The following is a 22,936-nucleotide window of genomic DNA, read 5'->3' on the forward strand; positions in this document are numbered from 1 at the left end:
CTTTTTCAAAATAGTACTGTATTGTGAAACACATTGGGCAATATTAAATGTAGCCCTTTTGTGAAAAGATAAACAAAGAATTTAACTGACCTTAATAACAGCTTTTGATTGTAGAATGTGCAAGAACAGAAACATTTGATCTATATTCAGAATAAGGACAGTTTTTCTAATATTTTTAGTGCAATTGTTTTCCAAACCAATACAGTATTTTTTTAAACACATTTGTTTGGGCAATATTAAATTTAGCCCTTTTGTGAACAAAAAAAGTATTTCACTGACTTCAAGTTTTTTAGAAACAAAAATATTGCACTAAATGAACAGCCCTATTGTTCCCTTTAATGTCACAGTAACTCTTTAAGCGTATTTCATGTTTGAGTGAATCTTTTTAAGCAGACTGTGGTTGTCAACAAGTCTGGCATGAAACTCAGAGCAGCCATCAAAGTTCACCCGAGTAATGAGCAGTGCCTTCAGAGTTTCCAGTCTCAAACGATTTCTCTCATTGGTCCAAGTGTTGTTCATGAGAGAAAAAATGCGTTCCACAGAGGCGTTTGTGCCAGGTAGGCACATGGCAAACTGGCAGATGACGGCTACATTTTTAAATGGGACATTCTGATGCTTAAAATGTGTAAAGATTTCAGCCCAGCGCTCATCTGCTGGTTTAATGTCTCGGTCCCACAGTCCAATCTTGTCAGATGTGTAAGTTTTGACAGAAGTAACTTCGTCAAAGAGCTCCGTTTCATTGATGTGAATGTTTGGCAGCTTTGAGGAGACACACCTCAGGGAGCTCTCAACCGCATCCCAACCTGGTGGATCTTCGAGCAGGGTCCAAGAGAAGCACTTCATGTCAGTAAATGAGGAGCTCCACTCCTGCAGATATGAGATGCAACCTTCATAGAAGGTGTGGACGCTTTGCTTAAACACCTCCACTTGAGGGCGCTCTTGGGTAGCCAGAATGCTCTTCACCTGAAAAAAACACCAATAATAATTCAAGAAGCATTAATATAAGAGCCTTGTTTTTAAATTACTTTTAATTTGAACATGTTTAAACTCACCTTTAATCCCATGAAGAGGGCGGCCTTCCTCTCCAAAAGTTTCTCCTGTAGATCACACAGGTGCTGTGCAGCGTGGACAGCTGTGCTCTTCTCTTTCTCCATCTTTTTGATGGTGTCATTGAACAGTGACAGTTGGTTGTAATGTGTGTAAACCACAACCAGGCCTCACACACTTGGTTTTCTAGGAACTTGATGATTAAATTTGGTGCTTTTCCCTGAGACCTGAAGTAGGACTGAAGTGCTGGATAAAGCTTCAGAACCCTCAACTGCAGGTCCCATTGAGAGCCAATCGGTTCTGCTGGTCCCAAGGAGAGTGGCATGTTCAACATCAACAAATGAACAGAAGTCTTTCAGCTCCTCAGTTTGGACAGTGTAGATGTGAAAATATCCAAAAACCTTGACAACAAAGTTCTCAATGTCACATTAGCTCAACTTTATGTCACGTCTGTGTAACCTAATGCTCATTGGTTGATGACAACGCCGTTGACGCAAGACGGCTCCTAAGTCATGCGTAAAGACGATTCACCAAGTCACTCGTTGTTCAGCATGCCTAAAAGATGGTCAAGACTAACAAAAGAGCTACTGGAACGACACAGCTTTCTCAGGAAGGTGCCAGGAAATGAATATGCTCGGTTTTCGGCCTTATGTAAGTGTGAATTCTCCGTTGATCATGGTGGAAACGCGGACGTGCAGAACCATATTAAAACTAGCAAACACAAGCGGTGGTAACAGGCGGGAAGTTCGGTTAGCATGTTTTTAGTGCTACTGCTGCTGGAGACAAAGACCTTAAACGCGCTGCTCAGGAAGCAACATTTGTATGGCGTTTAAAGCGTGCCACAACCCGTGCACGCGCATTGGGTCCACAGCGCGCGTGTGAACGGGACTCGCGAGCGAAAATATACATGGCAGCGCGCGCGTGAACGGGACTCGCGAGCGAAAATATACATGGCAAGAGGTCATTTGTGCACTGAGAGGGAGCAAACTGTGTCTGTGAGCGCACAAGGATGTGCACAAGTGACAAACCTGCGTGCGCGCGTTGCCAATGAGCACACGGCAGAGGAAAACGTGCGCGCGCGGCAGCCTCTCTGCGCGCTCGGCAGCCTCTGCGCGCTCGGTTTCTAATTCCGCTCGCTCGGCTGTGAAGAGTTTTGGCACTCTGGAGGCGTGGCCTGTGGGAGATCTTCCCTGTCCTCTGATTGGTTAGTTTACCCCGCACTTTACTCTCTACCTATCTATATAAAAAAATCTGAGATTCAGCAGTTGCTGTCATAGCTCAGTTGGGAGAGCGGGTGCCTCTCACTCTGGAGGATCCAGGTTTGAGTCCGGCCAAGGAATATAGAGTTGATGTCATAATTTTCTTTCCTAATTCCTGTGATATTATTTTACAATTGTGACCGTTCAACTGTCATTAAACGTCCGAATGTTTACTTGGCAGTGTTTTAAAAAGTGCACATAAGCTAGATGGTTTTAACCAGGTAAAAATAGACTTGTGGGTGTAGGTATGTTCAAGTTTTAAAAGTTCTTGCCTCATTAATGTATTGTTTATTTTTTTCAGCATTTAATTGACAAATTATCCTTTCAAATAATTAATTGATGAGTTACATAATTGTCCATTTAGAATTGTTGAATGGACTGAGTCAAGTTTGGTGCACTTTATATATTTCAAAACACGTTTTTTTTAATTATGCATATAAATAATTTTAATGTTAATTTATTGAAATATTTCTATTTTTTTCATTACCTCACCCTTGTTTTGACAAAAACAAGACCTTGCTGGATAATATCACGGAGAAACTATTTGTTCACAGTACTTGGCTCAGTGAGGATCTGTGTACCAAAGGAGGAGATACTCAGAAATCTGTCTGCAGATTGTTACAACCCAGACTGGAAGTGGTGGGCTGTAATAAGAAAGGAGACCAAACAGAGGAGTGGGGGGGTTCAACAACTGATTTATTTAACCAAAGTAAGGATTTACTAAACTTTGGTTAAATAAATCAGATGTTGAACCCCCCACTCCTCTGTTTGGTCTCCTTTCTTATTACAGCCCACCACTTCCAGTCTGGGTTGTAACAATCTGCAGACAGATTTCTGAGTATCTCCTCCTTTGGTACACAGATCCTCACTGAGCCAAGTACTGTGAACAAATAGTTTCTCCGTGATATTATCCAGCAAGGTCTTGTTTTTGTCAAAACAAGGGTGAGGTAATGAAAAAATAGAAATATTTCAATAAATTAACATTAAAATTATTTATATGCATAATTAAAAACAACATGTTTTGAAATATATAAAGTGCACCAAACTTGACTCAGTCCATTCAACAATTCTAAATGGACAATTATGTAACTCATCAATTAATTATTTGAAAGGATAATTTGTCAATTAAATGCTGAAAAAAATAAACAATACATTAATGAGGCAAGAACTTTTTAAACTTGAACATACCTACACCCACAAGTCTATTTTTACCTGGTTTAAACCATCTAGCTTATGTGCACTTTTTAAAACACTGCCAAGTAAACATTCGGACGTTTAATGACAGTTGAACGGTCACAACTGTAAAATAATATCACAGGAATTAGGAAAGAATATTATGACATCAACTCTATGTTCCTCGGCCAGACTCGAACCTGGATCCTCCAGAGTGAGAGGCACCCGCTCTCCCAGCTGAGCTATGACAGCAACTGCTGAATCTCAGATTTTTTTATATAGATAGCTAGAGAGTAAAGTGCGGGGTAAACTAACCAATCAGAGGACAGGGAAGATCTGCCACAGGCCACGCCTCCAGAGTGCCAAAACTCCTCACAGCCGAGCGAGCGGAATTAGAAACCGAGCGCGCAGAGGCTGCCGAGCGCGCAGAGAGGCTGCCGCGCGTGCACGTTTTCCTCTGCCGTGTGCTCGTTGGAAACGCGCGCACGCAGGTTTGTCACTTGTGCACATCCTTGTGCGCTCACAGACGCAGTTTGCTCCCTCTCAGTGCACAAATGACCTCTCGCCATGTATATTTTCGCTCGCGAGTCCCGTTCACACGCGCGCTGTGGACCCAATGCGCGTGCACGGGTTGTGGCACGGGTCTGACGCGATACATTTGCCTACCACCTTGTTAAGCACAATCACAACTTTCGTTCAATGGACTGTACTGCTGGACTACTTCGAAAATTTTATGACCAGCGTTTTACGTGTGCTCGGACCAAAGCTGAGGCAGTGGTGACAAGTGTAATTGCCCCGCATGCTATAGATTTGCTAAAAGAAGACACTACGGATACTACTCTGGTCTCTGTCGCAGTTGACACATCAAACCACAAGGCAGTGAAGCTTGTTCCTGTTGTTGTGCGCTACTTCAAAATAACCGAGGGGGTCAGAGTGAAGATACTCGACTTTACATCACTACCAGGTGAGACCTCAACCCTGCTGTGTGATGAGGTTTACAGGTGCCTATCTGCATTCGGTTTGGTGGATAAAGTGGTCGGCTTTTGTGCAGACAACACCAATACAAATTTAGGAGGAAAAGCAAGACGAGGACAAAACAATGTTTTTCATAAACTTGATCAGGCCACCCCCAACAGTCTGGTTGGTGTAGGATGTGCAGCGCACATAGTGCACAATGCAGTTCAGTCTGTAGCAGGCTGCACCTGGCACCTTCCTGAGAAAGCTGTGTTGTTCCAGTAGCTCTTTTGTTAGTCTTGACCATCTTTTAGGCATGCTGAACAACGAGTGACTTGGTGACTCGTCTTTACGCAGGACTTAGGAGCCGTCTTGCGTCAACGGCGTTGTCATCAACCAATGAGCATTAGGTTACACAGACATGTGACATAAAGTTGAGCTAATGTCACTATGACAACTTTCTGACTGACATACAAACAACCCAGTGACAATTAGTTCTGTGAACTATGAGCAATTAGTTCAAAATCGGGACACTTGGGACCAAGGCTGGGTGAAATCGGGACAACATTAACAGGTTTGTAAAAATCTTTGGGGACACAGGACAAATGGCTCAAAATCGGGACTGTCCCGGGTAAACTGGGACACCTGGTCACCCTATTGTAGCTAGTTCGACCGGGTGTTGTCAGCTGATCCCATATGTCGATGATCTGAGGACAGATTGATTAATGAAAGTATCAACTTGAAGGTGAGATTAGCGGTGATGCCTGGGCTAACAGACCACAACAAAAACACCTGAAAACAACCCATATTTTAAAATCTAATTTATGTTAGCATCTTTGCATTACAGTTTCTGTGTCTGGTCAAGTATTTGCCCATGTTTTCACAGGTTGATGCAGTGCGAAACCTGGACAAACAATGTGGCCTTGAGTCCACGGGTTCCAAAATGAATCTTGTCGTCAGGTTGAAAGAGCAGATGAAAAGTCGCAGTGCTTTTGACAAGGTCTTTTCAGAAGTGTGGGGTGCATCTGGTAAGCTTATCAAAACACAAAAAACTTATCAGAGATTGTGTGTGTGTGTGTGTGTGTGTATAATATAATCTCTAACGTCCCTTTCTTTGTTTCTTGTTAAGGTGGCTGGGCAGTTATAATGTGCCCCTGTGGAAGCATGAATTCTATCACGCTCAATGTGAGGGCAGAAAGTACGAGGGACTATTGTAATATGTTGCTATCATTTAAGTACTTTCCTAATGCAGTCATATATGATTTTGCAAGAGGTTTGGCCACGCACACAAACCTGCGTGAACCTTTAAAAATCCCCTTTATGCCAAATGAAGGCAGACTTGCTGATGCCACGCCAGAAAACCTTTAGTCTGCCCAGAAAGGTGATCTGAAAGTAAACCTGCCATGGTTGAAGGTTAAAAAGCAGCATGCAGACAGCAATGCACACCCCTCTACAGGTTCAGCTGCACACTATGCTCTGTATGACACTTTCCACGAGGCCAACACCAGAGAAGTAAAAGACTGCTTGAGGAAATTTTCACTGTTACTCGAACTGCACGGTTGGGTGAATTCTCAAGTAGCAGAGCAGTTGTTCTCCAAAATGAGGAAGAATAACTACTTTCTAAATATGATGTCTCCAGGGAGCCATATCTTTCTCATGCGCGCTATCATTCATCATCACAATATGTTGAATGAGAAGACCCTGGCCGACATTCATAAAATATCATCAGCAGATATCACACTGGATTCATCTGGAAAGGCCGTAATGGGTGTGTAATTTAAAATAAACAGTTAAGAATGTTTAATGTAATGTATGCACAGCTATATTTATTTTTTAATTATAATTTCTAGAAACTACACTTTTTCTGAGCGGAACTCCACTTCCAGCAGATCCCAAAGGTAGTTGGCCATCCTTTTGTGGAAAGTCATCTATATAAATGGTTTGTTAGACAAACATGTCTCATGAGCAGGACGTGATGATGTTCTTTATTTAAATACAGTGCAATTGGATCTCGTGAACATTAACCAGTGTTCGAGGAAATGTGAGGCCATAACAGCCATTTCATTTCTAAAGCCCTGCAGAACTTCATGGACTATAAAGGGTCATCATTCACTGCAGGAGCAGCTGGTAAACAGATATTTCTGCATACTGTCATTATTGTTAACTTTCAATTCAATTCAATTCAATTCAATTCAATTCAAGTTTATTTATATAGCGCCAAATCACGACAAGAGTCGTCTCAAGGCACTTCACATAAACATTCCAATTCAGGTCAGTTCATTAAGCCAATCAGAAATAATGTTTCCTGTATAAGGAACCCAGCAAATTGCGTCAAGTCACTGACTAGTGTCAGTGACTTTACAGCAATCCTCATACTAAGCAAGCATAAAGCGACAGTGGAGAGGAAAACTCCCTTTTAACAGGAAGAAACCTCCAGAGAATCCTGGCTCAGTATAAGCTGCCATCCTCCACGAGTCACTGGGGATCGAGAAGACAGAGCAGGCACACACACACGCACACACACACACACACACACACACACACGCACGCACACACACTTACGCACACGCACACACACAAAGACAAGTACTGTGTCTATAGTTATATTGTGATGTCTTGGTAAATATTCTATTTGGTGAGAGATAAACTTTATTGTATTTATCCTAGTGGATCTATAATTAAATGGATAAACTAGTAGTAGCACATCCAACGTCAAGGAAAGCAAAAAGTTATTATCAGGAGAGGGAGAATGTTTTAGCGGTTAGCAACAGTGTGCTAGACGATGGCCCCCTCCATGAGGTCACCACAGCTCAGCAGAACTCTGGATAATCTATCCTATTTAGATGGAGGCATGTTGGAGGCAGGGCAAGGGAGAGCCGTCTTTACCGACTCTACACTCCACCTCCCTCTACTCCCCCACTTGTCCAGATTTAGGCTAACATCAGATTTTAACCATAGGCCCTATCAAATAAAAATGTTTTAAGCCTATTCTTAAAAGTAGACAAAGTGTCTGCCTCATGGACTAAGGCTGATAGCTGGTTCCACAGGAGAGGAGCCTGATAACTAAAAGATCTGCCTCCCATCCTAATTTTAGATATTCTGGGAATCACCAGTAAACCTGCAATCTGAGAGCGAAGTGCTCGGTTAGGAAAGTATGGAACAATCAGATCACTGATGTATGATGGAGCTTGATAATTAAGAGCTTTATATGTGAGAAGAAGTATCTTAAAATCTATTCTGAATTTAACAGGTAGCCAACGTAGGGAAGCTAAGACAGGAGAGATATGATCTCTCTTTTTAATTCTCATCAGAACTCTAGCTGCAGCATTTTGGACAAGCTGAAGACTTTTAACCACATTCTGTGGACTTCCTGAGAGTAATGAATTACAGTAATCCAGTCTTGATGTAATAAATGCATGAACTAGTTTTTCAGCATCACTCCTGGAAAGGATGCTTCTAATCTTAGCAATCTTCCGAAGGTGGAAAAAGGAAATCCTACAAACCTGTTTAACCTGGGATTTGAATGACATGTCCTGGTCAAAGATAACACCAAGGTTCCTTACTTTGTTCTCGGAGATTAATGTAATGCCATTCAGGTCAGGTGATTGGCTAAGCAATTTCCTTTTCTGGATTTCTGGTTCAAAGATGAGAACTTCCACCTTGTCTTGATTTAAAAGCAAAAAGTTTAGAGTCATCCAATGTTTTATGTCTTCAAGACAAGCCTGTAATCTACCCAACCGATTAGGTTCATCAGGGTTAATGGATAAATATAACTATCGTCAGCATAACAGTGGAAGTTTATCCCATGTTGTCTAAGGATTTTACCAATTGGAAGCATATATATAGTAAAAAGAATTGGTCCAATCACTGAACCCTGTGGTACTCCACAAGTTACCCTGGAGTATGAAGACGATTTGTCATGTACATTTACAAAATTAAATCTGTCAGACAGGTAGGATTTAAACCAGCCTAACGCTGTTCCTTTGATCCCTACAACATGTTCTGTTGGATAAATGGTTCTTTTTTTTTATACTCATTACCCTAGATCAATTATGTCCTGGATGTGACAAGACCTGGAAATGAGCTCATCATCAAAGACGGACCAACTTGCCTTTCCAGAAATGACATCTTGACCCTTGGACTTCAGAGAGACATGGATGCAATGGTGCTTAAAAAAATGTACAATTTACTGATGAAGTATATTTTCATAAAAATAATCATTAAAAATTAATTGATGCTGTTTGTATGCTACATCAACAGATAGGGAATTCATGTCTCAGGATAATCCTGGAGATGGCCAATATGCAGGTTGGTTTAAAACTAAGAATAAGTGACTGGAGGAAAAGGAAATCACTAGACTTGCATGCATTACATAGATGTGTGTGAATATATATATATATATATATATATATATATATATTGCTATATATATTGCTATATATATATTGCTATATATATAATATATATATAAGGGGTGGGCCGTTGTCCGCGTTTACGTGCTGCGGCAAAGCCAGACTCTTATCGCGCGATTTAAAAAATGACGCCGTTAATATATTCTCAAAGTTGGGTTGGGATCTGGGTCGTCTATATTGATGCTTGATGACTTTCACACTGTGCGGATTGATACCTGGTTGGCGCGGATGTATACTCGGCGCGAATCATCGACATATAATGCATGGATGTCTACGCGCGAAAGAGAACATCTTTAACGCCAGAGGAATATAGGGTTATATTCATTTTGATCTTTTTGCGACACTTTTCCAGTACATAGTTAGTGCATTTCATTCCCTACACCTGAACTTTACCCTCTATGATCATTGCACCTGTGACAAGTGGACAGTTAAAATTTCATCCAGAGATAATGTTTTTGTCATTGGAAATTACATTTGCTGCATACATAATATTATAGAGTGCAATGATGGAGTATATGTGATTTACAAAGAAATTTCAAACAAGTCTTTGTTCTTCACTTACCCATTCAGCTTTGACTATCTACATATTTATACAATTTCTCACACATCAGACACACTGAAGTGTGTTAAAGTTTCTGAGCTTGCGCGAATATGTGTTCTTCCACATAAGAATGGGTTTGTGGTCATCCCCCTGTTTCACACATTTTAGTGGTGCAACTACACACAAAAGTAGATGTGTTGCTCCTGAACACAACAGTTTTATTTGAAATTAGTTGATCTATCATAGCAACTGTTTATTGTTTGGCTGTCAATAGCCATATATTGCAGAACCTTTTTGAAGTTTTTTTTAAAAGTAATTGATGCACAATTCCCCTTGTAATAAAGCGGTTTTGTTAGAATGATGTTAGCCGTGAGGGTCAGAGACTGACAGTGACATATTTAGAAATGCTCCTATGTTTGAAATTGGATAACATCTGACTGTAAGTATGTGTACATGCGTGCGTGTGTGTGAGAAGTAGAAGATGTAAATAAACATTCTATAAAACTACTGGAATACAGAACTTATCTCTTTTAAAATGAAATTATTTAAACATCCATAGATGCCACCAAACATTACCTGCTAGTTACAGAAAGTATTTGATCAATTGCATCTTCAGTAAAAATTTCATATTTGTAAACATAATGTTTAGTGTTTCTCCTTTTCAATTAGGATGTTCCACCTAGTTGAGTTCACCGTCAACAAAACTGTAGCAGTGGTGCCCGAGAACTGGTACAGTGACGGCGTGACCTGTTGGCCAAATTATAAAGGTGATGCAAGCGTGAACCGGGCAAAGGAGCCGGGACCTGAATGGGAAACGTATGATGTCCGAATTCTTAAATCATGTGGTAAGCTACTTATTATATATATATATATATATATATATATATATATATATATATGTGTGTGTGTAAATTATTTTTATATATAATAAGTATGACTTCAATCTTTCAATTATCTGAAAATATAATTTTTTACCAAATTTTAGATCAGTTCTTCGAGGCAAGACAACACCTAAATTAGTCACGTCATGCCACACTTCCAACCTGCAGACAGAAGAGGAGGAAGAGGACATGCGACCCAAGAGGAAGCCAAAGGCGATGTAAGCATCTTTCCATGTTTTCCTGTGAATTGTAATTGAAGCATGCATGCAAATGTTGTGTATGGAACATTTATCCAAGTTTCTATGTCCGAGAAGACAATACAGGTTACCTAGTATAAAAACTGACTTAAATAACTACTTAAAGATTATGGAAACGAGAGTACCATGACAACTGAGTGTTATTTCCCTGTCCAAATTATTGTCATTTTTGGGGGGGATTCTGATGACAGTGAAGACGAACATCCAAGAAAGAAATCCAGAAGCCAATCCAAAACATCAATACAGCCACCAGCTCCTGCTGTCCCGCCACCACCATCTCCTGCTGTTGAACCACCACCATGCCAACAACAAACCTTGTCTGCAAGCCAGGTGCACACACTTACCTGGCGAGGGAGAAGGTTTGACTATGGGCACCCTTCCCTGCTCTGGTGGGTAATTTTTTTTGTTGGTCAGAGACTGACAGTGACATATTTAGAAATGCTCCTATGTTTGAAATTGGATAACATCTGACTGTAAGTATGTGTGCATGCGTGCGTGCGTGTGAGAAGTAGAAGATGTAAATAAACATTCTATAAAACTACTGGAATACAGAACTTATCTCTTTTAAAATGAAATTATTTAAACATCCATAGATGCCACCAAACATTACCTGCTAGTTACAGAAAGTATTTGATCAATTGCATCTTCAGTAAAAATTTCATATTTGAAAACATAATGTTTTGTGTTTCTCCTTTTCAATTAGGGTGTTCCACCTAGTTGAGTTCACCGTCAACAAAACTGTAGCAGTGGTGCCCGAGAACTGGTACAGTGACGGCGTGTGTCATGTTTTGAGGTAGGTGTCTAACCCAAGACATACAGAATCATGCACGGAGACGAGGTAAAGAAAAATAATAATTTTATTTTAATGTGGAGGTGAACTGAAGGCGTACTGGAGATCCAGCGGGAGGACGAATCCGGAAGCGGTAACTGAGAGGGAGACCAGAGGTGAGTGATGGGAGTTGTAGTTCAGAAGGAATGTTTGAAGACGGAACTTATGGTGAGGAAGTTCGGGATGAATGTGGAGGGGAGGTGAGCCGGGGTGATTTCCAGAAGGGACTTGTGATAGTCGGAGTGGATGAGTGGAATGGACGAGGCGGATGAGGATGAGGCAGCGGAGAGAGAGCGTGATCGGTGGAGAGCGGGGCAGCTGGGTGGAGAAGGTATCCAGGCAACGAACCGGTGAAATAATCCTCTGACTTGAAGACAGAAGTGGATCCCACGATGAGGTGAGTCTGTGGGTGATTATCCAAACGGGAAAACGAGCTCAGGTTAAACGAGTTTCAAAGTTACTAAAACGAGACGAGTTACAAAATCACAGTGTGGCTAGAATCTACCCGGCAGTAGATAATCATCCGGCATCGAATGTGGATAACCGTCCTCCTTTTAAAGCCGCCCCGCTGATCAGTCTGATGATGATCAGCTGCGCTCCCTCTCCTGCAGGTAGAAACTCAGAGATGATTAGATGACATGTCGAGTACTCACCCCAGCTCATGACAGCGTGACCTGTTGGCCAAATTATAAAAGTGATGCAAGCGTGAACCAGGCAGTAAAAAACGCAAAGGAGCCGGGACCTGAATGGGAAACGTATGATGTCCGAATTCTTAAATCATGTGGTAAGCTACTTATATATATATATATATATATATATATATATATATATATATATATATATATATATATATAATTATTTTTATATATAATAAGTATGACTTCAATCTTTCAATTATCTGAAAATATAATTTTTTACCAAATTTTAGATCAGTACTTCGAGGCAAGACAACACCTAAATTAGTCACGTCATGCCACACTTCCAACCTGCAGACAGAAGAGGAGGAAGAGGACATGCGACCCAAGAGGAAGCCAAAGGCGATGTAAGCATCTTTCCATGTTTTCCTGTGAATTGTAATTGAAGCATGCATGCAAATGTTGTGTATGGAACATTCATCCAAGTTTCTATGTCCGAGAAGACAATACAGGTTACCTAGTATAAAAACTGACTTAAATAACTACTTAAAGATTATGGAAATGAGAGTACCATGACAACTGAGTGTTATTTCCCTGTCCAAATTATTGTCATTTTTGTGGGGGATTCTGATGACAGTGAAGACGAACATCCAAGAAAGAAATCCAGAAGCCAATCCAAAACATCAATACAGCCACCAGCTCCTGCTGTCCCGCCACCACCATCTCCTGCGGTTGAACCACCACCATGCCAACAACAAACCTTGTCTGCAAGCCAGGTGCACACACTTACCTGGCGAGGGAGAAGGTTTGACTATGGGCACCCTTCCCTGCTCTGGTGGGTAATTTTTTTTGTTGGTTTTGAAATGATTTAAATTACATGTTATTTAATAAGCCATAAGGCGAAGGATTCCATAGGAAATATGAAATCCACCTTATGGATATGTAAGGCTAATTAAACCAGAAGATTGGAACTTTTTAATGCAGGGATTAGATAACTGCTTCGTATTCATTCAGAGACAACAGAAGAGAGAGAGTCAAGTTTAAAAGTTAAGAATTTTATTACTAACAAATTCAACTAGACTAACCTTAAGCACTAAATGTATGGTGTAACTAAAGTGGATGAGACGGTGAATGGATGACGTGTGATGTTGATCAGAACCAGCAAATCCGAAGAAGCGATTAGTTCTGATGGGAACTGAAGGTGATGTCTTCGCGTTAAGCTTTGGTTAGGAGGTTCATAAACACATTCAACGCCATTTGCCAGTCTACATACCCTGAGCGGACGTCCCCGTCTAGATCAGGAGGTGTAAAGGTCCAGCTTGACCTTATGGAGCCGGAGCATGTAGAAGAAGCCACGGCTGTCACGGTTTGCCTCCACCTTCTGGTGAAGTGTGTTCAGTTTTTGTGTTTCAGGTGGGCGCGGCAGACTGCACAGCTGTTCCGAGTTCCACTAATTGAGGCGCAGAGGATTTAAGGAGCAGTGTGACTCAACTCCAGCGCCGGTCGATACTCTCACATGGGTAGCCTCTAGCCTCTGAATCTGCCTGTCTTCCTGATTACCTTGAAATTAATTAATCCGCATCCTGTTTTAGTATCCTGTTCCTGCACCACCTGCCTTGTCTGGAGTTGTCATCACGTCTCGCCGCTTAAGGATCCTCTGGTCTCCTCTCTCCACATCCGCCCGCCTGCCCACGTTCTGAACCACCCAGCCCGGACCAACCTCTCCCTGTTCGCCTCCGCTCTTGTCCTGGTGTCTGACCGTAAGAACTCTCAGTTACAGACTCTCTTTGTACTGGTTCTCTGGTTCTGGTCTCGCTCACCTTCTGTTCTTGATCTCCGTAGATTCCGGTACTCCCCTGTTCCTGTTCATAGAAGCAGCGTCTTTAGTTCTAGGTTTTCATTTTTTGTCTCATGTTGTAAATAAATCGATTAGTATTATACTCGCCTCTCCCCTCCTGTGATTCTTCATGTCCTGGGTGAAAGCCATTACCCACAACATGACAACGGCAACGGCAACCGACCACCCGTCTTGAGATACTTCCGGGTCACGACAATTTGTTGGCGTCTGGTGAGACCCGAGCCTGGGTCTTGATGGTTCAGCTTTTATTTTGAAAGGAACTGTTGCAGCAGTTTGAACAAAAACGAATTTTCCAGGTTGTCGTTGGTTCTTTCGGTTAAAGAGGAAAGTTACGGATTGGCCACTCTTAACAACTTCTATGGAACGCTTTTAACTGGCGTTAGAGATGATGTGGGCATAGTTTTATACTTCGGATGTTATGGTTTATGGTTGTATGAAAAGTTGACAGAGTTACCAAACACCATCAAAACCACGCCTCTGTCGGATCTGTCAGATTCTGATTGGATCAGTGAAAGGAATGTGTCATGTCTTTTAATGCTACGTGACATGAGTCCTGTTGGAACATTTAAAGTCATAGTACCTTTATATTCTATAGGATTGTAATAAATCAGAATCAGAAGTTTTTATTGCCATATGTGTGCCAAGTCACAACATTAGGAAATTGCTGCGGTATTTTGGTGCAGAAGGTAAGATAGAAAAAAAATTAAGAGATAAGCAAATATAAGAACTAATAAAACACTCATGATAAAATTATTAATGTAAAAAGTGGCAAGAGTTAGAGAAGCGGCTATCTACTCCGTGTAGGTATTAATCTGAGTGTTTGCTGAATGTTTCAACCAGTCACATCTTATTTGTTGACTAACACTTGGTTGGATTAGCTTTATTAAAAATAGAGTTCTTTGATTAATTAAAAGAAAGGAGTTCATTCTTTTGAGCTGAAAATAAGCAGGTTAGAGCGAATGCATGAGACCTTGAGACCATATCTCATGCAGACTAGTCCTGTGCAGAGGAGGGGAAAAAACATCATTTGGTTCCATTACAGTTTGAATTAATTATTATTTGTAGTGGTGGATGATGATTAACATTTAAGTTTGCTTTTGTGATTGCAGATTCTGTGAGGAAAAAATCCCATCTCCCGTGCTTAACCATGACATATGTAAACATGCTGTCCGCTGGTTTAACTTAGCAGCAGATCGAGATTGCTCAAGGCGACGTAGTGGTACACAAGAAGTTCAACCCACTGACCAGCATTCATTTCATAACACAATATACAGTCTGGTAACACAATTTTTTAATGCTGTTTCTATTACTATTATTATACTTTATACTTTGTGTAGCGACATTGTAACGGAATGAATGACTGTTTTCCACCTAAAAGTCATTTCCCCCCTCTCCTCAGCAGGAACTAATCTGCATGAGATATTGTTCAAGGTCTCATGCATTTGCTTCTAAACTGTTTTCCTTTCCAGCGCAAGAGAAGAATGAAGACAAAGGACTCTTCCTTTTTAATAAATCAAAAAACTCTATTTTTAATAAGCTAATCAAACAAACTGTTAGTCAATAATAAAATGTGAACCAATTTGTGAAATGAAAATAATAAATACTTGATATTATAATCCTATAATAAGTAATATAACTTTAAATGTTTCCACTAGAGACTGATCACACGAAAGGTTAAGCCACATCACACATGGCTTTTACTGATCCAATCAGAATTTTCCAGATCTGACGGAGGCGTGGTTTTGGTGGTGCTTGGTAAATCTGTAATCTTTTCATAAGTCAAAACATCCGAAGTATAAAACTATGGCCACGTCATCTTTAACGCAAGTTCAAAGCGTTCTAGAGAAGTTGTCGGAGTGGCCAACCCGTAACTTTCCTCTTCAACCGAAAGAACCAACGACAAGCTGGATAAAATCTGTTGCTGTTCCAACTGCTGCAACGGTTCTTTTCAGAATAAAAGCTGAACCATCATGACCCAGTTTTGGGTCTCGCTAGATGCCAACAAAACTGTCGTGACCCTGAAGTATCAAGACTGGTCTGGTCGGCAACTGCTGCTTTTCCTACCGGCTTCGGTTCCAGAGAGGGTCAAGCTGGACCTCGACATTCCTGATCTAGACGGGGACTTCTGAAAGGGTACGTAGGCCGACAGAATGGCGTCTCAATGTGTGTTATGAATCTCCTAACCAAAGCTTAGCACGAACACATCACCTTCACTCCCATCAGAACTAATCGTTTCTCCGGATTTGCTGGTTCTGAACAACACTCCACACTACACCATTCTCCGTCTCACTTCACCTTAGTTACACCATAAATTTAGTGTTTAAAGTTAGTCTAGTTTTAATTTGTTTAGTAATAAATCTTTAAATTTTTGAAAGTTGACTCTTTCTTTTGTCTCAGAGTTAATACAAAGTTGTTACATAATCCCTGCAATAAAACGTTCCAATCTTCTGGTTAAAAGTACCCAAAGATCTATAAGATTGATTTCATATTCACTATGAAATCTCATGTCTTATGGCTCATTAAATAGATGTAAATTAAACCCTTTACAACATGAATGGCCTCATTTGTGTCCCAAAGGTCACACTTCCCTCAGCTGGGTCAAGCTGTCCTGGCTGTACTTCTATCTACAGATTATCCATCACAGGAGACGCGAAGTCTGCTGTAAACCATCTTTAATCTGAACTGCCTTACCAGATCTTGACTTCCTTTGCCTCCACAGCAAGACAAGGATTTTATCACGTTCCAGAAGAATCATTTATAATAAACTCTTTTACTGTTAAATCACCAAAGGTTCATTATAAATGTATTTAATTACTGAAATGAATTATTATTCTTTGGTTAATAATTATTATGAAAATCAGTAATGTTCAATAGTGACTAGAAGATCACCTGCACTTAAACACACCATGCAGGACAGTAATCAGGTTAAGGTTAACTGCACTCATGTCTTTTTCCATAACACCAGAGCTTTCTATCTTGGGAAGGTGGGCTTCTGCGGTATGTTAAATCTACATGTCAGAACCTGATTCGTAGACCAGGGAAATGCCCATCTTATAAAACAGAACTCTCAGCATTTTGCAAATGAGTTCTAGAGACGTTGGGACGGCCGCCCAGACGCTCTTTAACCAAACAAGCTATCTCTGTCACGCTGGCAGAATTGCTCCGACACAACAACGACACCTACGAACAAAGCTGACGCTACGAGATTCCTCAAGAATCTGCTCAGACGCAAACCAATTCCACACCTGTGTGCCTGCGGCAACTCTAGGACCAGAGAGTCGGTACCACTGGTCTCCCCTACCGGACCAAGTACCCAGAGGCTGATCAACATCCTCCTATGACCTCTGGATCTGAACAGAGGGTCGTCTGAACGGTGAGGTAGAACACAAGATTGCATCTGAATGCTCTTTAATAAGAACAACTTTAGTTTATCTGCAAACCAAATTCTTTTCACCCAGAACGCTCCTCTTCGCTCAAGATACACGTTCTGAGAACATTGCATTCACCCGCAAACAAACACACTTCATCTTAGATCCATCCAACACAGAGGTTGTTTTTAATACCAAAGCTTTTATGAATTGTCTTTTATAAATTGTTTTAAATTGTCACGTTTTAAATTGTTTTAGTAATAAATTTCTTAACCATTTTAAACTTGACTCTTGATGGAAATAAACACAGAGTGGTGTATACTGATCATTGAACGAGCTAAGATCTCTTTAGATCTTCTGAATTAATAAATAAACATTTGCTATTAATTTAAATCTCTTAAATTAAATATTAATCTTTTGATTAAGTATAGACCAAGCCAGTTGGTGTATGAACTTCTATTGATTATATAAATACCTGTGGATATATATATATATATGATATAAGTTTCATTGCCAATTCGTTTGATCTTTCTCAGGGTTTAACAAAGCTGAATAGCAACAGCTGTTAAATTCTAGTTATGTAGATTAATAACGCTACATTTGCTTGCACATGTAACATAGTTTTTTTATATTGTTTGTATTACTATTACATTTTATACTTGCACATGTAACGGACAGTTTTTTTAACTACTGTTTGTATTACTATTATAATTTATACTTGCACATGTAACAGACACCTTTTTTATACTCCTGTAATACTATATTAGTATTACTACTAATAAATATTCATCAAAATACGTTTATGGTTTGGGTGTGTATTTCCTTTAACATAAAGGATAAGTGTGGTGTGACAATTTTAAATCATTTACTCCAAAGCTCTTAGTTTCTGTAAAGAGTACTCAGGTACTGCATGTTTTCATTTACTAATTAAACATTAAGGAATTCCAATGATTAAATAAAATTTAAAAACCAGACTGGATTATTTCCTTTATTAAAGAGCACACAAAGCTGAACCTGGTGATGGACGGGTACAAACCAAATCCGGACCGGATGATGTGCTTCATAGACGGGTCCAAAACGGACTATGACTGGATGATGAGTTTTATGCACGAGTCCAAAACGGACCCGGATCGGATGATGTGCCAAAGGAGTTGATCCGGACAGATTCCTCACCGGATATGATCTGGATCCATGATCATGATCCGTTCTGGATCTTTTCCGGAGAGCAAGTGGACTCCGATACGGGTCCGTTTTGCTGATCCGTTCCAAAGCTTACGGTACCTTCAGGACGGATCCAGTCTGGAGTCCATTTGCTATCTGGGTATGAACCCAGGTAGCAGTTTTTCTTTAGGATTGAGTGGAGATGTAGGAAGATAATAAACAGACAGGATAGAAAAATAGTCAAATAAAAACAAGTTAGTTTTTGTACCTGGTGGTAGCAACAAACAGACACCATTGAAGGTAATCAGAAGTGAGGAACAGAAAATGAAATAATTATTTTAATGTTTAGAGCAGCAGGAACTCTGAGCGGCTGCAGGCACATCAGTGAGTTTGCGGCCGCTGCGCAGGGGGAGGGGGGAGATGGCTGAAGCAGAAACTATCGTTGTTAAAATGTGTTTAACTTTGAAAATGTGGGCACAATTTTAATTGTCAAAAACTCCAGCAAACCATTAGTTCATTTTGCTCAAATAGAAATTGAGGCCTGCCTCTAATTCTGGCCCTCCTTCCAATAAAGGCCTGGAGCTTGATGAGCTTGAGTCAAATACAGGCCCGGGCCTGTATTAGAGGATTTATGGTAGGTTTAAAACAGGCGCTCCTAAAGCGCCCTCTAGTGTTTGGTTAGTAAAATTGCCTCCAATCAACTTAACCTCCTTCTCGTCTTCCTCTTTTATTACCATTATTTCTAAATTTGGTGTTTATTCTGCAAATCTCCGTGCCTTCGTATTTATCTATTCCTTTTGTTTAACAGCTTCATGATTTCTTTGACAACGCCTCTTTGTGTCAGTGATGTCCAAGTGACTTAACCCTATGTTACATCCCCGACATGTGATGTTAAAAGTGTGAAGGATGGGGAGAACCTAAGAACTGGCGGCGGAGTTTAAAATGGGTTTATTTGTACAAAAAGGTATTAAAACACAAGCAAAACTCATTTCTCAAAAAAAGGTTAACATTACAAAGCATATTATCAACAATAAAACACCTGGTAAAAACTTATATTAAAAGTTTTACCGCAACGAAGGTGTTTTAAAATCCTGCAGTTGATAAAAGTCTAAAAACAATCTACTGACTAAAAACACCTGGTAAAAACTTATCTTAAAAGCTTTACCACAACAGAAGGTGTTTAAAACCGAGGTCAGTAAAATAGCCACAGACAAAGTTAACCTTAAAACCCAGACACACAAAAGATCCCACTGGATCATCCTCAGTTTCTCATTAAGAATTAAAAACAACCAAAGTTCAAAACTCAAACAAATCCAAATGAACAGGGGTTAAAACTACACAAAACCAGGAGGACAGCAGAACCCCTGCACTGCTGCCTCCCAGACTGCTGAAGGCACGGCCCTTTTATACAGGTGATGGCAATCAGTGAAGATTCCTTGCAGCTGTGCTCCTCAGCAGCCCGGGAGAGAGGAGGAGGAGAGGCAGTGTCAGGCTGATTCAGCAGGACTTGGTGATTCTGCTGCTTCTCTCCACAGGCCAGGCTGGCATCCGTAACACCCTAAAAGTCAACGACCAAATATCTGCAACCTTCTGTAACTACTGCAAAGCCTTGTATGAGCTAATATAAATACATAAAATAACAAAAAAATCTGGTAAGCTGTAATAAGTTGGCTTCACTCCTCCCGACGCCCCCAGTTTTCAGTGTTTTCCCTTCATACAAGCCAAGACGGTGGATCAGCCACCAGTTTTCATCCTAGTGAAACGTCCACTTGTATTTTTATGCTCTTTAAAACAAAGATATATTTGAAAGACAGATAGTTCTATGTGAATAATAATAACTATGATGATGATCAAGAGGAATCTAAATGTTGAGTTGAAATGATCTGAGCCTGTACATTTTTGTTGGAGTTCTGGATGTGTTGTGACGGCTGTTGTTCCACGGTCAGGTTTAGGTTGCGTTTCTGCTGTGACGATACACTCCTGTACAGTTGTGATCAGAATAAATGTATAAATTAAACCTCGTTTTGCCTTTTTAATGCTTCATGTACGGCAATGTGCATTTTGTCTTGGGGCTGATTGGAGAACTGTAAAGGACTTCCTGCTACAAAAGCACATGTTAAAGGGGACGTGTTAGGACTATATTTTTAAAGTTAGAACAATTTTGTGGTCTATACAAAACAGGAAAATGAAGATTTTTGCACAAAACCCCTTTAAGCAATCTCACCAGCTCTTTTTGACATTTTCAGTGCCTTGAAGAACACACGCTTGCTGGATCACAGGAGACTGGGTTTCCAGGTCGCTGGAGGGCTGGAGGAGCTGAGCACAGAATAGGGAGCAGGATCCGGTAAGGTAAGGTCAATATGGAGTGGACAGCCAGGGAACGGCTGGGAGACAGCGGGACTGGTCCGGTAGGTTGCAGCACGGTGTGAAAGGTGGTGGTGGAAATCTGGAGAAGAGGCAGCTTACAAAAATCAGGCAAGCTTGGAAAAACACACAGGAACTAGCAATCTGGCTAGAAGTACGACTTGGACGATATCTATTCGGATTACTCAGTAATCAGGCTCGGGAGCGGTAGATACCAAAGTTGAGTTAATCATCCAGCGAATAAAGATGTCTCCCAGCAGCTTATATGTCCCTGGCCAACTGATGAGCAGATGGCTGCAGCTGGTCACTCCTTGACACGCCCACCTGCAGGAGAAGCTCAGAGAAGGTTTAGCAGAGAGAGGAGGACTCACCCCAGACCATGACACCAAGATAACTTAAAGTGATACTTTACAACTTTTTCGTATTTTGAACTCATTTTCTTGAGCCATTATGTGCCAAAATGACCCTTTACATGGTGAATGAAATGTCACTCAGACCCTCACCGCTCTGTGGCCAGAATACCACACTTGCAACTTCAGATTGCCGGTCAGGTCTGTTGGAGTTAGTAGAGCCGATATGCCTGGTTCTGCAGCCTTAAGGTGCTTTTCCAGGAACACTACTCAGGGCAACTCGGACCGATGCAGTTCAGCCCGACCACGGTTTCCAAGGGCACGGTTTGGTATTTTCCCTCCATTTTCTCCCCTATTTTTAGTCCCTGCTCCATTGAGGTACCTGGCAAGGCTGAGTTGGGCCGGTATCGTGATTCTGGCCACTGATTGGCTAGGGGCTTCATGGAGCTGGCGTGGGAACAAACCTGCTTTCAGATGGGCTGACTCAAACCAGGCTGTACAGAGCTGTGTTAGGCTGAGTAGTGCTCCTGGAAACCACCCTCAGTGTCTACATGAGTGATTCATCACTAAATTGAACAAATCAGCAGCGGCAGCTCCTAGATGTTAGTACTGGGTATGGAATGGAACATGATTTAAAATATAACTCGAGCAAAAGTGTTGTTCTAATCTACAGAACCACCCAGGATAAAAGGCTTAATTTTCCTGTGTTTAAGTTGTCCAGCAACAGTCTTGCAGTCTGTGAAAAGATAAAATATTTTGGACACTTTATCACAGCCAATATGAGCGACGATGATGATATTTACAGGCAGTGCTGCAAGCTATATGTGCAAGCAAACACCATTGCACGGACATTCAGCTGTTGTTCCACACCTGTTAAAGTGGCATTATTTAAAGCATACTGCACACCACTATCTACTGCACATCTGTGGTCATTCTATAAAAAGTCTAGCTTGCACAGGTTACAAGTGGCATACATTGATGCAATGAGAATCCTCCTCAAAATTCCCAGGGGAGGCAGTGCTAGTCAAACGTGTGTTTCTGTGAGCGTGTGCACATTTAAGGCACTTCAAAGAAATTTAATGTTCAAGTTTATGAGACGGCTGCAAGAGTCTTCCAATAGTATTATAGCTGCACTCTCAAATCCCACTGTGAGCTGCTCTCGTTATATGTCTAGGCTGAGAATGCACTGGTTAAAATGTTTGGGTGGATTTATCTCAACTAGTTTGTTTTGTTGTCTCTTACCTCCACTGCAGTTATATCCTGTGATTTTATACAGGCTTTTATTGGTATTAATGTTAATTGGTATCCTTTCTTTTCTTGTGTTTTTCTTGTATCTTTTTCTTTTATCTGTATGTTTCTTTTAAAATGGACTTTAAGTCTGGCAATAAACATATTATAAATCAGCTGCGTTCATGATTTAAAACATGCAGGAAATGTGCTGGAAGCAGACTGCAGCTCCAGGTATGTCCGCTCAATATTTGTTTAAGTCCCAACAGAGCCAACTGCCAGTCTGGAGTTGAAAGTAGAACATTCTGGCCAAAGGGGTGCGATGTGTGCTGGGTGGCTGTTCATTAACCCTCTTAACCCTTTGATGCATGAATTATGAAATCTTCAACCATGATTTTTTTAACAATTTTTTTCATTCATCTTTAGGTGTGAATGAAACAAATTTCATATTTACATATTTTTTGTAAAATTTAATTTACAAATAATTTATTACATGTCCACCTCAGTGGACAGTGTGCAATCTGAACATGAAATATGTTGGCTTGACTTACTGAAGTACAAATGGAGGGGTTCAAATGCAATAAAGTCTTCAATAGCTGTGCTTGATAGCAAAAATAAAT

At 40.7% G+C, this 22,936-nt stretch overlaps 1 protein-coding gene and 2 long non-coding RNA genes across 3 annotated transcripts; 2 read left to right on the plus strand and 1 right to left on the minus strand.

Annotated features, from left to right (window-relative positions):
* Window positions 1-241: 241 nt before the first annotated feature.
* LOC107388581 (uncharacterized) lies at window positions 242-1,293 on the minus strand. The gene is made up of 2 exons (XM_054732890.2): window positions 1,053-1,293; window positions 242-963 (listed from the first exon to the last, which is right to left on the minus strand). Exons 1-2 carry the CDS (start codon window positions 1,152-1,154, stop codon window positions 355-357), a joined length of 711 nt encoding a protein of 236 aa, XP_054588865.1. The 5' UTR covers window positions 1,155-1,293; the 3' UTR covers window positions 242-354.
* An 8,766-nt stretch (window positions 1,294-10,059) lies between these two features.
* Window positions 10,060-10,958, plus strand: LOC139069712 (uncharacterized). The gene is made up of 3 exons (XR_011520409.1): window positions 10,060-10,231; window positions 10,372-10,485; window positions 10,716-10,958. It is a non-coding gene; the product is annotated as an uncharacterized lncRNA (long non-coding RNA).
* Window positions 10,959-11,225: 267 nt separating this feature from the next.
* Window positions 11,226-12,956, plus strand: LOC129153542 (uncharacterized). The gene is made up of 4 exons (XR_011520410.1): window positions 11,226-11,317; window positions 11,398-12,137; window positions 12,282-12,395; window positions 12,626-12,956. It is a non-coding gene; the product is annotated as an uncharacterized lncRNA (long non-coding RNA).
* The last annotated feature ends 9,980 nt before the right edge of the window (window positions 12,957-22,936 follow it).

This window comes from Nothobranchius furzeri, chromosome 4 (assembly GCF_043380555.1).
Source record: "Nothobranchius furzeri strain GRZ-AD chromosome 4, NfurGRZ-RIMD1, whole genome shotgun sequence".
In the NCBI taxonomy this organism is placed as follows: domain Eukaryota; kingdom Metazoa; phylum Chordata; class Actinopteri; order Cyprinodontiformes; family Nothobranchiidae; genus Nothobranchius; species Nothobranchius furzeri.

Coding starts and splice junctions, on each gene's coding strand:
- LOC107388581 (XM_054732890.2), bottom strand. CDS start 1,154: ATGGAGAAAGAGAAGAGCACAGCTGTCCACGCTGCACAGCACCTGTGT. Junction 964..1,052: donor CCCTCTTCATGGGATTAAAG/GTGAGTTTAAAC, acceptor TGTTTTTTTCAG/GTGAAGAGCATTCTGGCTAC.